The 12,363-nt window shown below is 45.9% G+C and overlaps 2 protein-coding genes and 1 long non-coding RNA gene across 7 annotated transcripts in view; 2 read left to right on the top strand and 1 right to left on the bottom strand.

Moving 5' to 3' along the window:
- Window positions 1-6,822, top strand: part of CNTROB (centrobin, centriole duplication and spindle assembly protein) — a 31,805-nt gene extending 24,983 nt beyond the window's left edge. Inside the window, 8 exon segments of the mRNA XM_087946779.1 lie at window positions 771-1,125; window positions 1,981-2,144; window positions 2,644-2,737; window positions 3,582-3,764; window positions 4,182-4,317; window positions 4,537-4,615; window positions 6,544-6,607; window positions 6,610-6,822. Coding sequence (XP_087802905.1) covers window positions 771-1,125; window positions 1,981-2,144; window positions 2,644-2,737; window positions 3,582-3,764; window positions 4,182-4,317; window positions 4,537-4,615; window positions 6,544-6,607; window positions 6,610-6,692 — 1,158 coding nt within the window. The 3' untranslated portion in view covers window positions 6,693-6,822.
- Window positions 6,823-9,073: 2,251 nt separating this feature from the next.
- On the bottom strand, window positions 9,074-10,901 carry LOC148129196 (uncharacterized). Its single transcript, XR_015745884.1, has 2 exons — window positions 10,710-10,901; window positions 9,074-9,471 (listed from the first exon to the last, which is right to left on the bottom strand). It is a non-coding gene; the product is annotated as an uncharacterized LOC148129196 (long non-coding RNA).
- A 104-nt stretch (window positions 10,902-11,005) lies between these two features.
- The window catches only part of GUCY2D (guanylate cyclase 2D, retinal), a 46,185-nt gene continuing 44,827 nt past the window's right edge, over window positions 11,006-12,363 (top strand). For all 5 annotated transcript variants that reach the window (XR_015745883.1, XM_087946778.1, XM_087946777.1 and 2 more), the window contains exon 1: window positions 11,006-11,343. The gene's annotated coding sequence lies outside the window, so the exon portion shown is untranslated. The remainder of the gene's footprint in view (window positions 11,344-12,363) is intronic.

Below are 12,363 nucleotides of genomic sequence, written 5' to 3'. Positions count from 1 at the left end.
ATTAGGAGTTGACATGTCGGTGTTTCCCGGTTGCAGCCGACTCTGACACATCATTCACTTCACCCTTGACCCTGGTCTTCCTCCCACTCCTTGGATGTATATTCTCCAATGAGACACATCCATAGCCAAGAGTCATCAATCACGCTCTCCAGTAATAATCTTGAGTGCCAAAAGCTTCAGCTGCCAAAGCGATTATCTGCAGCATTTAAGGAATGCACTGCTTTCCCCCACTCCCTTTCTGCTGGCAACTAAAAAGACCAAAGAAGTATTTTTTAGTTGATAGAAATTAAATTCCAACTCTTATCTATAAAAGATTGTAACTAAACTACCAGAGCTTTTGTCCACGAATAGATTTAATTGGAGAATGTGATTGGTGACACCCAGCCAGCGAACGTGCTCAATTGGAGAATCTGATTTATGAGACACCCAGCAGGGAGGTGGGGAAAACAGGCTCACAGGGGACTGGAAATGACCTAGGCCAGAGTTGGCTTCACACAGGGTAATGCCAGTATAAATCCTCTAATAAATCCTTCTGAAGTTTTTTGAAGTTTGGCTCGAGAATCACGATTTCATTAGGGCGATGGCTGGAATCCTGACATAGCAGGTATGCGGTCGATGTAATATATCTTGATTTCAGCAAAGTGGAAAAGAAGAGCCGGCTAGGGAGTTTTGGGAGTTGAAGTCCACAAGTCTTTTAACTTAAAAGTGCTCAAGGTTGGACGCCTATGGCTTTAAACAGAATTTCCTTTTCCCCTGCCTTGACCTTGTAGGAGGCTGAAGCAGACCCCAACTCCGAGTCAGGATTCCTGGGGCCCTCCGACCCGCCCAAGAAGACCCCGAAGGGGGAGACTCTCTGCAGCAATGCTGCCATGGGCGACTGCAAGGAGCTGGCGTGGGCCAAGGTGGGGCCGCTGCAGCCTGTCCTCCATCAGCAGGCCAAATTGCAGGGGGGCTCGGAAGGACCCGAAAAACGCCTGCGGGAGTCTTCCCGGCCTTTTCTGCCCCTGGTGCCGGACGTAGGGCGCCTCTCCTCCGAATTCAGCCACATTCTCAACTCCAGCCTCCTCAGCCAACAGGGCTTCCAGCAGCTGGACCCCCAGGTGGACACCACCATTGCCGGATCAGGTGTGTGTGCCGTACGGAGGCCGTCCTTCAAGGGTCTCTGCACGTGGAGGCTCTGACTTCTAGTCCTGCCTGGGGTGTGAAAGCTGGATGGGTGGCTTTGGACCAATCTCTCTTTCTCCCTCGTTCCCTCCCTTCCTCTCTCTCTCTCTGTCTTTGTCTCTCTTTCCCTCCCTCCCTTTCTCACCCCCCTCTACCTCTCTCCTCCCCTCTGTCTCTCTGTCTCCCTCCCTCTCTCTTCTTCTCCCTCTCCCTCACTCTCTCGTGGTGGGGAAAATAGGAAAAGGAGGAAGGAATATTAGGTATTTTTGCTGTTTTTGTAAAAATAATAAAGACAAGATAAGGGAGGGAGGGATGATAGAGATGATATATGAATGATGGATAAATGAATGATAAATGGATAGGGATGGAGAAAGAAAGGAAGAATAGGTACGTAGGTAAGTAGATAGATAGATCGATAGATGATAGATAGATAGATAGATAAGAGATGATAGATAGATAGATCGATAGATGATAGATAGATCGATAGATTGATAGATGATAGATAGATCGATAGATGATAGATAGATAGATAAGACAGATGATAGATAGATCGATAGATAGATGATAGATCGATGGATGATAGATAGATAGATAGATAGATAGATAGATGATAGATAGATACTGTAGATAGATGATAGATAGATAGATAGATAGATAGATAGATAGATAGATAGATAGATAGAACAGACAGATGATGGATGGATGATAGAGAGAGATGATAGATGGACGGATTTTGTGTCTGAACCAAGATTGAGATCTGAGTCTTCCCTTTCCCCCCCTTTTTTCCTTCCTTCCTTTCCATTTTCCTTTTATCAGGTTTGAATTTCCACCCAGAAAACCTGGCCGAACACCCCTTTGCGGATGAGAGGGATGACTCCAGCCCGGAGCTGGCAGGGAATGACAGCGAGGTCACTCAGCCCAGCACTGGCGAGGGTGGGGCGCAGGGACTGCAGCCGGACTTAAACTACTATATGCGCCTGGTAAGGAGCCATTTTGTAGCCTGCGGGAAAAGATATGCACGTGTGTGTTTCTGTCTGTCTGTCTGTGTGTGTGGGGGTATGAAAGGTCAGCTAGTTGGATGTCTAGCTGAGTTGTAGATCAATGTTTCTCAACCTTGGCAACTATAAGCTACGTGGACTCCAAATCCCAGAATGACTTGTGAGATAAGTGGACTTCAACTCCCAGAATTCCCCAGTTAGGATACAAGTCTTAAAGTCGCCAAGGCTGAGAAATAGTGATAATGTAAGAGTGGCTTTACAGTGGTTGAACTTTCTTATTAAAGCAAGTTTTCAAAGCTAAAAAGGCTCTCTTTTCTCCCTAAAATCTCCCACCTTTCTCCCCCCCCCCAAATGTTTATTTTCCTTATTAACCATGTTGGGTTTTTTTTTCTTGGTACTGATAATAGACCTGGATTGGGGTGTGGGAAACGGAGGCCTTTCATGTGTAACTCTTTTCCACCTGCGATCTCCACCCCGCCAGCTTCTGAGCCACTCAGACTTCGAAGGAAGCGCAACGCAGCAGGAGACGTGTGCCACAGACAGCCCACCCCGTACCATGAATCGGACACAGGCCGGTAAGCCCCTGGCCCAGCCTACCTCCTCCACTTTTCCAAGACCATTCTTTCCCGAGCGGCTTCTGATCATTCTCCCAATCTTTGCTTATATCTACATATATATAAAAGCAAAATACCCCTCACACATCACAAAATCTCCAGAACCGTCAAGCCTACAAACTTGAAATTTGGCACATCTGTTCCTCTTGGCTTCTAGGGGCTCCCTAAGAAAGGATTTTTCGAAATGACCCTCAGAGCATTTAGAGTATTTCCTATATTATTATTATTATTATTAACACGCTCTGATGCTAAGGAGTCCTACTCCCCCTCCCCACCTGAGAAGAAATCTCTTCCAAATGCATAAGTCACATTTTTCAGTGCCATTTGAATGGTCATTAAACGAGCGGTGGTAAGTTGAGGGCTACTTCTATTTTAAATGGATAAAGATTACATAATTAGGAACCGGGTGCCAATGGATCGGAATTCTTGGCAAGGTAAAGAACTGCCTGAATTTGGAGAACAGACCGTGTGAAAAGTGACGCAGGGATGTCCAACCTTGGCAACTTTTAAGACCTGTGGATTTTCAACTCCTAGAATTCCCCAGCCAGCACCTCGGTTTCCCATTTAATTGTCCCACCCTCTAACTTGTTTATTAATCTATCACACCTCCCGCATTCCCACTATTGACTAATAAAGTTTCCCAGTTAAAAGGAGAAGATATATCTGTCCTTGTCCTGTCCATGCTGAATTCTGGGAAACCTTCCTGGCTGGGGAATTCTGGGAGCAGCTGATCTCTGCTCCAATTCTTGATGGCCTTGAGGCCTCTGCTCCTCCCCACCTGAAGATTTCCTGGCTCTTTCCCCAGGTAACTCTCAGCTTTATCACGAACGGTCCACAGCCCTCTGGGATCCGGCGCAGTCCTCTTTCAGCACGATTCGCATCCAGCCACCCAGCAGCGCCGCCGTCCACAAAACCAAAGTCCCCCTGCCCAAATCTGGACCGGTCTGCTTAAGCCTGGAGCCAGTGAGCCCCTCCAAACAGAACGTTGGTACGTGGTCATTCCTTGAGTGTGGGTCCAGTTGGCCACGCTTGGAGCCCTGGACTTATTTTTCTCTTTTCTTTTTCCTCCTCCTCCTCCTCCTCCTCCTCCTCCTCCTCCTCCTCCTTCCCTCCCTCTCCCCGCCCTTTTCCTCTTCCGCTCCCTCCCTCCCTGTCCTTCCCCTCTCCTCCCCTCTTCCCTTCCTCTCTCCTCTCACTTCCTCTTCTCTCCCTCTCTCCTCTCCCTCCCCTTCCGTCTCCCCTCTTCCCCTTTCCCCTCTCCCTCTCTCCCCTTCTTCTCCTCTCTCCTCTCTTCTCCCCCTCTCTTCCTGTCTCTCCTTTTCTACTCTGTCTCCTCTCCCATCTCCCCATCTCTCTTCTCCCTCTCCTCTGTCCTCCCCCTCTCTCCCCCTCTTCTCTCCCCCAGCCCACGAAGAAGGCATCCTGTCTCCCAGCCACGTGGCAGCCGTCTCCCTCCTTCTCAAACAGTACCAGGCCAAGGGGAGACCTGTGCCCTCCGCAGAAGAGCTGTACAAATACTTGCACAGGATAGGGCAGAACGGGTAAGGTGTAAGGGGCGCTTCTCGGCTTGGGGGAGAGGGGGCGGATGGACTCCCTCGGACCTCTGCGCTCCCTGTGGCAGAGAGGGAGGAGACAGCCCCAACTTTTCCAGGGGTGGAGAGCTCTGTGTGTGTGTGGGTGTGTGTGTGTGTGTTGTGTGTGTGCGGCTGGGTTTTGCTCTAACGGCTCCTCCTTCTGAATTTTGGGATTTTTGCATGCAGCCCAGAAACCAAAGGCGACGGGAACCTGCCAGCCCGCCGGAACCTCGATCCGAAATTGTCCGAATCAATGAGGAAAGAGGTAGGTGCATCGTTACAGGCGTGATTAGGGGCAGTCCTCGACTTAACAACCGCCGCCAAGGCCAACGTTCCTGCTGCTAAGCGAGACCATTTGGGAAGTGGGCTTGGCCCCCTTTTACAACCTTTCTTGCCATCGCCGTGAAGCGAATCGCTGCTGTGGTTAAGCTAGTAACACAGTTGTTAAGCGAATCTGGTTCCCTCCCCCGCCAACTCTGCTAATTCAGAAGGTCGCAAAAGGGTATCATGTGACCCTGGGGTGCCACGACCGGCATAAATACGAGTCAGTCACCAAGGGCTTGAATGTTGATCACGTGACCCCGGGGACACCGGCACAGTCATAAGTGTGAAAACCATTCCTGAATGCCTTTTTTTTCACTGCCATTGTAACTTCCAACAGTCGCTAAACAAATACAGGACTACCTGTATTTCTGGAGCAGGGACAAACTAGAATAGAAATAGAATTAGAATGAGTAGAGTAGGATAGGATAGGATAGGATAGGATAGAAAATGAATAGAATAGAAAATAAATAGAATAGAAAATAAATAGAATAGGATAGAATTTAGAATAGAATAGAAAAGAAAAGAAGAAAAGAAAAAAAGAAAGAAAGAAAAGAAAGAAAAGAAAAGAAGAAAAGAAAAGAAAAGAAAAGAAAAAGAAAAAAGAAAAGAAAGAAAAGAAAAGAAAAGAAAAGAAAAGAAAGAAAAGAAAAGAAAGAAAGAAAAGAAAAAAAAGAAAAGAAAAGAGAAGAGGAAAAGAGAAGAAAAGAAAGAAAAGAAAAAAGAGAAAAAGAAGAAAGAAAAAAAGAAAAGAAAAGAAGAAAAGAAAAGAAGAAAAGAAAAAAAGAAGAAGAAAAGAAAAGAAAAAAGAAAAGAAAAGAAGAAAAGAAGAAAAGAAAAAAAGAAAAAAAAGAAAAGAAAAAGAAAAGAAAAAAAAGAAAAGAAAGGAAAAAAGAAAAGAAAAGAAAAGAAGAAAAGAAAAGAATATGGATAGAATAGAAAATGAATAGAATAGAATAGAATTGAATAGAATAGAAAATAGAATAGAATAAGAATAGAATAGAATAGAATAGAATAGAAAATGAATAGAATAGAATTTAGAATAGAATTTAGAATAGAATAGAATAGAATAGAATTTAGAATAGAATTTAGAATAGAATAGAATAGAATAGAATAGAATAGAATAGAATTTAGAATAGAATAGAATAGAATAGAATAGAATAGAACAGCTGCGTCTCCTAAAATGAGGTGCCCCGATGAGGTGATTTCCAGCAAGATTGATTTCCCAGAAGTTGGCTCTCCTCTAGCCAGATGGATCCCTGGACATTTTCCTTGCGTTTCTTTTCCAAGTCAGGACGGGGTCCCTGTTCCCTCTCCAAAAGGTTGCAGCCGAGAGCCTTTGGTTCTGAATTAGCATCTAGCAAGATTCTGGTTTCCCAGTAGAAAAAAAACAGAACAAAGTGGTAGAGAGATGAGAGAGAATAGAATAGAAGGGACCTTGGCGTTCTTCTAGTCCAACTGGGAAGACTGACAAGGCTCCTAACCAGCGGTGGGATTCAATTTTGTTTTACTACCGGTTCTGTGGGCGTGGCTTGGTGGGCATGGCAGGGGAAGAAGGATACTGCAAAATCCCCCTTCCCTCCCCACCCCACTAACCTGCTTTCCAGCCCCGTTCTCCTGTGCACGGCAACCAGAGGAGACCCAGCTGGGACTCGATGGGAGGCAGAGAAGAGATGGGGGAGGGGCCAGTCAGAGGCTGCATTTGCCAGTTCTGCGGAACTACTCCAAATTTCCGCTCTCGGTCCTGCAGAACTGGTCCGAACCGGCTGAATATCCGCCTCTTGCTCCTAATCCCCCCCCCCACAAGCAAGGCAGGCAAGGAAATCCCGACCCCGGGAACACTTTCAGTCTCTGTCCTTGTTTCCTCCTCAGGGCCCTCCCAGCCGGCGGGCGGGGAGCTCAGGGCCTGGTCGCGAGAGGTCCCACCCTCCTGGGAAGACGGGAAGAAGCTCTCCGGTTCGCTGGCCTCCCACTCTCGCAGCAGCAGCAGCAGCCGGGGAGGAGGGAGCGTGTGGAGATAGCGTCTCGGCCAGCAGATCACTTATCTCCGCCCCCCCATTTCGTGGTTTTGTCCGCTGGATCGACACAGGTGGAGTGTCAACAACCCCGGCTTGCTGTCCAGCTAGGGAATCTAAAATAAGGCCGGGAAGGGAAGTCTGTGTCGTTTTAAGCCGCCACTCTGGCAGAGTCAGAAATGGGAACGACGTATGAGGGGGCCCGTTTTTGGGTCACCGAGAAACGACGCTGCCAGACCTTTGCAAGATCTACTTCTCGGGATCTCTGAATTTCATCCGTCGGCGTTTCTCTTATTCCCGAGGTCCATCTCTGCGGTCCATTTGCAGAGGAAGCCTCCAAACATGGCCGCCTTAAGACTTGTGGACTTCAAACTCCCAGAATTCCCCAGCCAGCTCCTCCCCCTCCCGCTTCGCTGAGAATCAAGATATATTACGTCGACCACATACCCGCTATCAAGGAATTTATCCCATTTTTTTAAAAATGCAATAAAGGTAGTTTAGCCACATTGGTTCTTATCCATGCTGAATTCTGGCTGGGGAATTCTGGGAGTTGAAGTCCAAAAGTTTTAAATTGGCTAAGTTTGGAGTCTTCCACGGCTTTTTTTCCACCCGACCTCAAAGGAAGAGGCTTTCTTAGTGTCACGTTACAGGATGCATTTGCAACCTTCTCCGTAAGCAACCTTTCCTGGCTTATTTCAAGCCCATCCTAAACATGGTTTGTTGTGTTTACTTCTGGATACACCCAGTTCTAGGAACGCCCGGCTTGGCTTTATACGTTTGCTCTTTTTTGCAGAGTTTATTATTTTTGTAAAAAGGTTATTTTCTAAATAAATGGCATCGTGAGCTGTTTTTAAGCAAAGAGTAGCCCACCTCCTCTTCTTCCTTGTCGCTGGCATTGCAGTTCTTTTTCATAACATGTTGACTTCTAACTCAGCGAGGGACCAAACGATGGGTTGAAAAACTGGCCTGTCAAAATTGGGGATTGTAGGGAAAATAGTTTTTACTCGCTTTATGTATTTATTATGAAACAGTTGCCATCTGTCCTGTGTTAAAACGACTCTAGGCTACAGCTTACAGCATAAAAACATTTTAAACAACATCAAAATTATCACTTATAAGATAACAAGCAAATAAGATTAAATCAATAACATACGACGACGAAGAAGGAAATCAGCGGTGGCGGCACGGGAGAAAGATGGGAATCAGTTAATTTCCTTTTAGTTAAATAGTTAATCTCTCTTACTGGCACAGTCCTGCTGAGCTTTAAATCCTTAAATGTGGGGAATTCAGATCCTTTAGAGACGTAAAGTTAAAAAGATCCCACGGCTTTTCAGAGTTTTGTACATACAGCTAGTCCTCAGGTTAATGGCCACCGTTGGGAGCAGAATTCCCGTTGCTATGCGAGGCACTTGCTGAGCGATTCGTGTGGGATTTTATGACCGTTTTTGTCCTGGCTGTTAAACAAATCCTTGCGGTCGTTAAGCAAATCTTGTCAACGTTAAGCAAATCCAGCTTCTCCAATCATTGACTTTGCCCGCCGGAGGTCGGTTAGGGTCACAGTGGCGATCACGTGATCCCCGGATGCTCTATACCAGTGCCAACCTCCCAAATTTTGATCATGGGACCGCGAGGATGTTGCGGCGGTCATAATTGAAAGAAACGGCCGTAAGTCACTTTTTTCAGAGCCACGGTATCATCACACAAGTCTCCAAACGAGCAGTTGTAGGTGGAGGACTGCTGCAGCTGGCAAGCATTTGCGGAACGCACGCTTCGTTATTTTCACAGTTGCAAAAACTGGACTGCCTGCTTTGCAGCATATCTAAAATTGCTTTGCACGACACCACCCTGGAGCAAGTTTGCACAACTTTTAACAAGGTGGGTGCATGAATCAAGTACACCTTTCCATTAGACCAGCACTAAACATTAAACGATCCTCTTTTAATGACCCCGTAATCCCTTGCGGGGTGGAGTCGGGGCAACTGAATGGAGTTAGCAGAGTGTTTTAATGGCCGGATGCCCTTCCTATTGCCAGCGTGGAGTTTTGTTCAGCGGATATATTCTCGTTGTGACCAGAGAGAGAAATAATCTGCCTCTACTTAGGATCAAATTCAACAGCCTCCTGATTGTGAGGCGAGAACACCTCTAGGCCACTGCACCACTGCCAAGCCCACATTAAACAAGGCTAGGCTTTATTCTGGTTAACTGGGTTTACGGCCCTTAAAACCTGCTCTCTCCCTAGGACGGACTCTCCATATCATGGAGAAATGACCCAATTTTTTGGGGGGGGTGGGGTGGGGGGGCTGAAAAATTGCTCCTGTGCAATTTTTCTCCTCCGTTTCTTTCATTTCCTAAAGTGAAATATTAAGAGGCACAGAATCTCGGTGATGAAAATAAAATGTGTTTTATTGTCCTTCCTTTTATCATCCTAACTGTCCCATGTGCAAAGGTTTAGACGACCTTTACCTGTTCCCTGCAACCTGCCCGTTTTCCGTGCATTTTGTCGCAGGGCTCCATTCCCACCAGTTTCGGCTGAAGAACCTGCTTGCCAGCCCCCGTCCTCCCCCCCGTACAACAGCGTGTTCAACCCAACAGGGGTCTGCCCCAAAATAGTCCCCCTGCCAGAAGTATTACATTTTTTTTTGCAAAGAAAGCTGTGTTAGGTGCAAAACAGAAACGCTCGGTTTGATTTTGAAATGGGCTGCCCCAGATCTGATTCCTGCAGAAGTCCCTTTTCCTGGCTCGGTTTGATCTACTTTTCGCGTTCTCTCCTGGTTATCTAGCAATCCTGCAAAAAGAAAAGAGAAAAGAGAAAGGGGGAAAAAAGAAGGAAGGAAGGAAAGGGGAGGAAGGAAGGAAAGAAAAGGAAGAAAAGAGGAAGGAAAATAAAGGGGAAGAAAGGAAAGAAAAAGGGAGGGAGGAAGGAAGGAAGGAAAATGATGGAAGGAATAAAAAGGAAAGAAGAGAGGGAGGGAGGAAAATAATGGAAAGGAAGGAAGGAAGGAAAGGAGGAAAGGAAGAGGAAGGAAGGAAAAGAAGCTAGGAAAAGGAAGGGGAAAGAAGGAATGAAGAAAGGAAAAAAGGAAAGGAAAATGATGGAAGAGGAATAAAAGGAAAAGATGGAAAATAGGAAGGAAAAGAAGCTGGGGAAAGGATGAAGGAAGGGGAAAGAAGGAATGAAGAAAGGAAAAAAGGAAGGAAAGGAAAATGATGGAAGAGGAATAAAAGAAAAAAGGGAGAGAGGAAAAGATGGAAAGAAGGAAGGAAAAAAGGAAGCTGGGGAAGGATGAAGGAAGGGGAAAGAAGGAATGAAAGGAAAGAAAGAGGGAGGAAAGGAAGGAAAATGATGGAAGAAAAAGGAAGAAAGAAAAGGGGGGAAGTATTTTGGACTCACAGCGGGAGACTTCAATCCCTTCCAAGGCGTCTTGCAGCTTTCTCTTTCAAGCCACCTTCTTCTGTTTGTGGTCTCCTGATCTGCCCAACATCTAACCAGCATTTTCTCAAATGGGTTGTCTCTCAAATCTCCGGCCAAAGAGTTGGCTCTTAGCTCATGGCTCCCCTCCCCCCAGTTGCCTTTCCCTCTATTGGATCTCTTCATCTTTTTCCTTCTCCCTCCCGTCCTTCATTTTTTGCACTCTCTCTCCATCCCTTTCTCTGCAATCAAACAATAGACACAAACTCCAGGTTAACCGCACCAAACTCGATTGCAGGAAATACCACTTCAGCAATAACAGAGGGGTCAATGTCTGGAATCCTCTACCTGACTCTGTGGTTTTTTTTTATCCCCAAACCCCAAAAACTTTAACCTTAGACTGTCTACTATGGACCTCACCCCTTTCCCAAGAGGTCTGTAGGGGCCGTGCATAAGCGCACCAACGTGCCTACCGTCCCTGTCCTATTGTTTCTTTTATTTTTCTTATATGTACCCATTTCATGTATTCATAACTATGTATATACTTATACCTATTACCTTGTAAGCGATTGACATATCAAAATAAATAAATAAAATAAAAATAAAAATCTCACCACCTTGCAAAGGGTCGACCATTTCCAGCAGCGCCAACCTCTACTCTTTTGTCTCCCTGCTTCATCTAGACTGGCCCTCGCTCCGTCACCCTGGCCGTGAGGTCACCTGCCTCTCTCCTGCCCACCCACCCCCACCCGCTGCAGTCCGGCCTACCTCCCCCCTCCTCCTCCGAGAACCTAATCTGATTAGCTATTAAGAGACCGTTGAACGTGGATTATGGGTTTAAAAAAAAATCGCTCCCCTCCTCCATAAACACCAGTTGAGAAGCTTGTAAGCACCCAAGTCTTCTGGTCAACTTTCTCTCCTTGGATCCAAAAGAAGACCAGCTCCCATGGGCCACCACTGACCCATGTCCTGGACCACCCCCCAAGAAAGGAGGACGAAGGCCAGAAATGATCGGCAAACCCCGCTTTCTCCAAGCCAAATTCCCCCTAACTGGGGATGAAGGCCAGAACTTATTTTTGGTTTTGTTTTACCCCTTGGAATTTCTTTCTTCTTTCCTTACCATAATCCTAACTTGGTTTCCTAAGAATTCTCTTGGATTTTAGCAAATGGATTGATTTTATATATACATACATATATATATATATATTTTTCCGGGGGCTTGGCATTTTTCGGAATCGTTCAGATTTGGTAAGAGAATTTGTGATGTGTTAACAAGCCTGATCGTCTTCCTCTGGGTTAAGGATCGGGATGGATCTGGGAACTAGGAATGGTGATTATATGCCAGCAAAAAAGAAAAAAAGAAAAAAAGAAAAAAAGGGAGGGTAGAGGGGAAACTTGGTTTGTTTTCACCTTCTTGCATAACCTCTGGACAGAAGGAGGCTAAAATGGACAGTGAAGGTCTTTATTGTATATTTCTCCAAGGTTTGATCTGTGTTTGGTCCATTTTCTTGTAAATTCAGGTATCTGGGTGAAGTTCTTTGTTGCAAAAAAATAATAATAATCTCTGTGTGTCTGTTGGGAAATGAGTTTGGGCGGAGGGGATGATGGAACCAGAAGGGGAAGCGATGGAGAAATGTGACTTTTAAAAAGGGAGAATATTTGTGGATTTGAGGGCCTATTAACGATAGTAAACCAGGAATGTTGTCCATAACAGAATGAAAAAAGGATGTTGTAGCATGACCTGGTTTTGCTAGGAGGATGAGGAATATGGTGAGTTCTCTCCAGATCAAAGGTTGCAGATATTTTGATGTTCTTCAGAACCCGGAGACAAAATAATGAGGTCATTTCTCCCTTTTCTGCAAGAAGCTTTTGGGCTAAAAATGGTTACCCTTCAAACTATAAATAGCAAAGTTCCCTTAACAATTAAGGGAGGATAGAAGAGAAACATTGAAGCATGGGGTTGAACTGTGGTGTCTTTAATGCTCTCTGAACTTGGCGATTTTCTTGCAGATGTTTCATGACCCAGCTAGGTAACATCAGCAGTGCTAGAAGGGGGGAGGAGGAGGAGGAGGAGGAGGAGGAGGAGGAGGAGGAGGAGGAGGAGGAGGAGGAGGAAGACTATAGGGTCCTTGGTGCTCTCTAAGCTTGGCAATTTTCCTTCAGACATTTCATGACCCAACTAGGTAACATCATCAGTGCTAGAAGGGAGGAGGAGGAAAAGGAGGAGGAGCAGGAGGAGCAGGAGGAGGAGGAAGAAGAGGAGGAAAA

The sequence above is a fragment of the Notechis scutatus genome, chromosome Z (genome assembly GCF_049901735.1).
Source record: "Notechis scutatus isolate UNSWTSFEM ecotype Mainland chromosome Z, rNotScu1.2, whole genome shotgun sequence".
Classification (NCBI taxonomy): domain Eukaryota; kingdom Metazoa; phylum Chordata; class Lepidosauria; order Squamata; family Elapidae; genus Notechis; species Notechis scutatus.
The sequence above is the reverse complement of the archived record's forward strand: the minus strand, read 5'-3'. Positions and strand labels throughout refer to the sequence as shown.